At 36.5% G+C, this 6,731-nt stretch overlaps 1 protein-coding gene across 2 annotated transcripts in view; it reads right to left on the bottom strand.

Annotated features, from left to right (window-relative positions):
- The window catches only part of CLINT1 (clathrin interactor 1), a 47,181-nt gene continuing 40,450 nt past the window's right edge, over nucleotides 1-6,731 (bottom strand). For both annotated transcript variants that reach the window (XM_031598199.2, XM_090150660.1), the window contains exons 10-12: nucleotides 3,159-3,454; nucleotides 2,238-2,442; nucleotides 1-1,736 (exon numbers count right to left, since the gene is read on the bottom strand). In XM_031598199.2, the coding sequence (XP_031454059.2) occupies nucleotides 1,375-1,736; nucleotides 2,238-2,442; nucleotides 3,159-3,454 (863 nt within the window). In that variant the 3' untranslated portion in view covers nucleotides 1-1,374. The remainder of the gene's footprint in view (nucleotides 1,737-2,237; nucleotides 2,443-3,158; nucleotides 3,455-6,731) is intronic.

Raw genomic sequence — 6,731 nt, 5'->3', positions numbered from 1 at the left:
TTGATTTTAATGAACATTTTAATGTTATGTATAACAGAACATTATGAATACAATGGAAACAAAGTTTTATCAACTTAATAATAAAAAAGAAATTCAACGTAAGAAAAGGGAGGAAATAAATTTCATACCTATAGTATAGTGCTTATTCTTACCAATATTCCCAGCTTGTGAATATAACAACATCTTTGTATTCCACATTCTAGAATCATGATTCGTGTGAACTTAGATGCAGAATTAGAGAAGGAAAAAAAAACAAACCATAATTCATTCTTTTGTTTTCAGTAAATCAGTAAAATCTTTGACTGCTACAGGTTTCCTTTATTAATATATATATTTTATTCTTCTATTGGCTTCCACAGTTGCTAATGCCATATTTACACAAAAGAATCACTAAATGTGATTTATACGAAAGCTAAGATCAAATGCTGTTGGATTAGATAGGGTTATAGATTTACTTAACAGTGTAATTCATCTTGTTATTTTTTTAATGATGCAAAAAATTAACATTTTTGCCTTTTGACTGCTGCTGACACTGTAAACCAGTGGTTCCATAGGGATACTGGTAGTATAAATGATGCTAACTTCCACTGTAAAAGAACTGCAAGAAAGTGCATTTTCTGGAGTTTTGTAAAAGGAAACCTTCCAGCAGTCTCAGTCAAATCTTCTCCCAGGCTTGCAATGGATATCAGTTATAACAATAGTGGCATGTAATGCCCCAAAAATCTAGTGATCACCAAATTGCTGAGAGACGATTTTTACAATAAAAATTTGAGTAATACAGCAGTGTGACTGGAACATTAGCAAAAGTGTATATACATTCCAGGTCCCTTTGAATTAGCCATAATCACATATGTAGGCCATTTTTGGACAAAAATATATATTCTTATAAAAAACTGATTATTGTACTTCTGTGACTTCAATTGTGGACTTAGTGGTAGTAAAAGGAATGATCCAATCATGACAAAGTGATTGGGGAGAGGGGAAAAAGAAAGTCAAGCTCTTCAAGAAAAAGAAAAGTATAAAATTAGATTCAATCATTTTTAATCAACCCCCATTCCAGTCTTCCATCAAGTCCCACAGTTAAAATTGGTTCTTCTACCTAGGAAAGGCTTTGATGGTCTCAATACAAATTATTTTGCAAAATCATTTAATACATTCCTTAGAAGAACCTTTCATCTCTCCAGAATTTGAACACTAGTTATTTCAACATTTAGAAAATAGCTTTTGGTTCTTTATGTAGATACTTGAACTGATAAAGAAAAAAAAAAAGATGTATTGATCGGTGTTTTCCATCCCTTCCCAACTATATTTGTACAGCTAAAAATCCTTCATTCAGACTGCCCATTTATTTTTGTTTTATTCATTTTACAATCTTTATTTGCTAAAATTGGCAAAATTTGCAAAGGCATCTTGCTTGGGTTGAACAGTCCCAGGAGTCATAGAGGTCATAGAGATATTGGTTATTCCCATTCCTATTGTGCCCATCAAACCCATTCCTGTAGCTGGCACTCCCATGTTCATGTTCATTCCCATCGTTCCCTGGTTCAACATAGGCATGGGTCCCATGGAAGTCATCCCCATCGTACCTGGCATCACACTGGGCATTCCCATCCCCACAGGAATGGACCCTCCCATCACTGGGCTTGTCTGGGGTCGAACAGGCATCATGTTAGGTTGAGGATTGAGGTTCACAGCTGCAAAGTTTTGAGTCATGACATTCATAGGCTGTTGCATATCTGTGAAAAGAGAAAAGGATGCAAAAATAATCAGAATCTGTTTGAAAGTGTTTGTTTATTTTAAGTAACTTATGTGAGAATAAAGATGTGATGCACTGTGAACAAAGAAAGATACAATAGCCAAAATGTAGCTACTGCACTCATTTCCACATTTTCTATGTGACGACTCAGAAAAAATTTGTAAATAAGTTTTATATACAATGTATTGCTATAAAATACTATGTGCATTTTAGAGAAGTTCTAGCAGTTCAGGAAGCCTGAAATCAAGATATGACAACAGTGCAAAATTTACTGTAAAGATACACAGTTACCAGTCTTGTCAATCTTGTCAACCTCTGTTTAAATAATACCACTCGTATCAGAATCATTACAATAGTTTAAGAGAACAGTTGTGGTTAAACACAGGAAAACAGTAATTAGCAAAACGCTTCATCTCAAGAACAGTTTACTAAACACCCAGAGAAAGCGTGAAAGCAAGACAGAGCATCAACAAAAACTCACTTTGTTGCTGCATCATGGTATTAAGTGATGGCTGCTGGGGTTTGGAAGGCTGCATTCCAGGTACTAAATTGTCCAAACTGATATTTACACTGGGATCTGACCAAGTTGAAGGTAGAGTTTTGCTTGCACTCTTCTGTACCACCTCTGTGCTTGCATTATAAAGAGAATTAGGCTTCGGCATCATAGTGTTCACACTCTGCAGGGGCTATGAAAAAGAAAGTTTGTTGGCATACACTGGAAACAATATTACTAATAGGCTTCAGGACTAAAACAGCAAGTATCTACATTTCCACAGAACACAATAAGAAGCCAATGAGATTATCCTATGAACTTCAGCTCTTCCAAAGCATCACTGCCGTTTGCTGTTGCATCATTGGAATAGGTTAAAATAGTATCAAGATCACATAACTCTGTGCAGTATTACACTGAACATCTATGCTCAAGTTTTGAACTCAGACATACTGATTTTTAACTCCCAACATCAAGTTGACCTGTTACGGTTTCCAAAAAAAATCAGTGACTCTCCACATAAGCAGGCAGCTCTGGGTTTTGGGAAAACAGACTAGTCATCACCTCCACATACCTGAGGCTGGAAACCTGAAACATCCAGTGGATGATGGCTTTAAGGTTTAAAATGTCATCAACCTCTTCTTCCCCAACAAAGCAGCAACACTTCATAGAACAATGGAGATCATCTAAGGGAAGACTAGCTTATAAAAAGAGGCCTTTCAAGAACTTCCAGCACCTTTATTTACAGGACATTTTGTCATTTTCAGACAAAATATTCTGATGTAATGCTGGTCACAACATCTGAGTGACTAGATATGGATTTCAAGTGGAATGGATCTAGTTTCAACTGTGATTAAGGAGAGGCAAAAGACTGAGAAACCTCATTTAGAAACCATACAAAAGGTGGCATACCTGTGACCTTGACATGGGTAAACCGATGCCCACAGCATTGGAGCTCATCATAGAGAAATTCATACTTTGTGAAGAGGTCATGGTTGTCTGAGAAGGTCCCATCAAATCAAAAAGATCTGTAGAATTTGAAGCAGCTGGAGGCTGGCCAGAAGCTGGCTGTGAGACACTGAAGAGCTCCATAGCTGGCTGCTGTGCTGTGCTGCTGAAGAGCTCACCAGATGAAGCACTGGGACAAGGAGAAGCTTGGTTGAAGGCACTCCAGTCACCAAAGTCTCCATTTCCACTTGTTGTTGTACCTAAGGGAAAGGGGAAAGTGCAAGTGAAAGATAGAAAGAAGAAAGGTAGAAGACTTAAAAGATGGCACTAAACAAATGCCATATTCCATGAAGTGAAACAAATGAGAGCTGATCTGTGTCCGTCCAGATTAACATCTGCAGGTAGAACCTCCATCTGGACATCATTCTCTCTCATGAATATTCCAACAATTTTAACAAGGTAGCAAAGGAAATATGAAACATCCACACACAGAAAGAAGGATGTTTGATAACATGTCACCTGTGGATACAAGACAAACAGGGACAGATTATCTTTAGCTGAAATACAAAGATAACTTAAGGGTAGATTGGAGTCACTAGTAAAAACGACACCTAAAACTTGATTTTTTAGCTCAGAGTTCTATTATTTGGTGAGAACCATTGCCAGGAATCAGCCACTTGAAAGAAATTCTGTCATGATAGAATGCAAAACCAGCTACTTCAAAATCTGTATATATATACAATCAGTATCCCTTTGTATAAAAAAAATGCTGAGAGAAATAAATAAAAAACTCCTTTGAAACGAGGTTACTAGAGACTTCTTATTTAAGGTGATCAGGAACGATTTCTTTCCATCTCATGAGGTGCTCATGTAAAACATATCAAGTTTTCCAGATTTTCCTTGGCACGAAGCAGAAATTCAATCTTGGATCTAACACATCCTTCAGAAGAAGTTTTGCTGAACCTGTGAGGTCATCACTAAAGTTTGCTTCATTTCAACATACGAGGGTTTTTACAGAGAAGTGTTTAATCAAAACACAGCAATTTACAGTAAGACAAAGAGAGCTGTAAAATGCCTTACTAGCTGTTTATACACAACTACAAGGGTATCTACTTCAGAATCACAGAGGTCCACAGGCAGAAACTAGTGATTGAGAGCATCATAACCTTTGAGTCAAATAAAATAGATGTTCTCTCCCTTAAAAACAAGTTTTTCTATTAACCAGAAAATGATTATTTCACAACAGTAATAGCAAAAGAAGAGATTAAAATAAATACATCCAGGAGATGCTAAAAATAACACAATGTCATTTAAGCTGCTTTCATTACTACATCATGAATCTTGTTCCATGTTTGGGCCATCTTACAGGTCAGCTTTTTGATTATATCACCGGTACACTTGTGGTATTTGAGCTAAGAGACACACAATGTCATTGCCATGTGAAGTGAACCAAGTTCTAACGAACAGTTAAATCATCCTTTGAATTTCTTTAGCTGAGCTAATAAAGATTCAGATACATAAAAGCTGGGCCTCATGAATCTAGTGACAGCTTCTGCTTCCAAACTATATGATGTCCAGTTCAGTAACAGACATCCACAGCAATTTTAATTGTATTCTATTACTAAAAATCTAACAGCATGAACATTTACATACAATATAAAAGACTATCAACATACACCTTCAGCCTTCAATTATTTTTATATTTACCAACAAATAAAGAATAGTAGGAGTCCAAATCTGTTCACAAAATCTAAGTACTGCCAACAGTATTAGTCCATTTCATGCACTGATGTTCATTAGCTTAGGGCCTTCTTAGAACATTTGCTTTGATCTCCCTCACAAACAGGGACTATATTAGAATATTTCAATTAGCATTACATATTAAAAATTAAAACCCACTTTAAATATTCCTGATAGAAGAAGCACACTCAGCATTTACTTATCTATGTTCAGACCTGTGCACTGAGCACCAATAATGGAAACGGGGGTAAAATGTGTAAGGTTTTGCCCCCTCAGAAGGACTTCAAAGATGATTAATCAAGAAGGAAAGGATTTCTAGAGGGGCTTACGCTGTTCAGGAATGATTAATCATTTTACAGGACTCCCTGTCCCTGCATAATGGTGATTGGAATAGATTAATCACATTAATGCAGATAAAGGATTGTATCAATTTAGGTTGTATTAACACACAGATTATTTGCATAGTAGGCGGCTTTGTGTTTGCAAAACAACTGGTTTTGACTGAGAAAGCTTAAAAAAATTACAGCAGTTCTTTCCTACTAAGTAAACTAAAGGTGTACCAACTAATACATGTCTAGTACAGTCTTCCTGACATAGCAAAAGAAAAAAAAGACAATCACACTGTCTAAATGTGTGTCACAGGTAGATCTGCTGATCTCTCCACATTCTGGACTTACTCGTACATCCTCACTAAGAACACCCAGTTACAAGCACCACTGCTGCCCAAGTTAACTTCACAAACAACAGCAAGTCCTTTCCTTCTATATTCATGTGCATCATTGTTCTGCCTGGATAGCACTGTAGGTTGCCAAAACACTTTGCCAAAATAAAGTTGATTCCTTGAGGTGGCTTCCTAGTATTATTTTGCCAGTCCAAATTTAAGTGAAATTCTGTCTACGTTGTTTTTCAGACAGTGACTGAGTGTACATAGCAACCTGTATGCTTGCATGCAAAATGCACATGCACTGAGTCAACTGCCTGGATATATGAAAGCCCTAAACTATGGCCCATGCAGCCAGACAAGGGCAAATCTGAGTGGTGTGCTAATGAGCATTATTAACATGTTGTTCTCTTGATTGGCAAGGACTTATTTATGTCTGACTTCAGATCTAGATGTTTTTTTAAATAGATTTTTCTTAAAAGAGAAGTGAATTTAAATTATTACTTAGTCAAGCTAGAAGAAAAATGTCAGTCAGCTTCATCCCTGAAATGCATATAGGCAGCAGTCAGCGACATACTGTATGAGGGACATACCTTGACTGAGTTCTCCTTCAACTTGCTAATCTTTCAACTAGTAATCCATAATGCACTGCAGATTGTAAACAGCTTGTGCCTTAGAATTCCTACATTATGCCATCCAACAAGGTCAACATGATTCTCTCTCTTTAAACAACTACAAATTTTATTTTTAATCGTAGAAGATAAGTGGGGGCTGAGGCTGTCATTTTCTAGCACAGGTGGGTGGATTCCCATTTTCCAATTAACCCAATTTTATCTTTTATTTTTGTTCATCTTACCCATTTAATTTACTCTCCTGGCCCCACCTTTAAAGTTCGTATGTTCAGATTTGTTCTCAGAACACATGAGAACCAGTCTGTACATACTGCTTGCAAACTGTCAAAGTAATAAAAAACCCAACTTATTGCAAATAGTTGAATAACCTTACACAAGATACTGGGAAGATCCCAATGATTAATAATCTGAATTGTCTTATCACTTCCTCCTTCTGATGACAACCCTACATCAACTACCTACATCAACAATCACTACAACCTATTTTCCAACCATTTTGGAAAC

The sequence above is a fragment of the Phasianus colchicus genome, chromosome 15 (assembly GCF_987193195.1).
Source record: "Phasianus colchicus chromosome 15, bPhaCol1.hap1.1, whole genome shotgun sequence".
Taxonomy (NCBI): domain Eukaryota; kingdom Metazoa; phylum Chordata; class Aves; order Galliformes; family Phasianidae; genus Phasianus; species Phasianus colchicus.
This window is presented reverse-complemented; position numbering and strand designations above follow the sequence as displayed.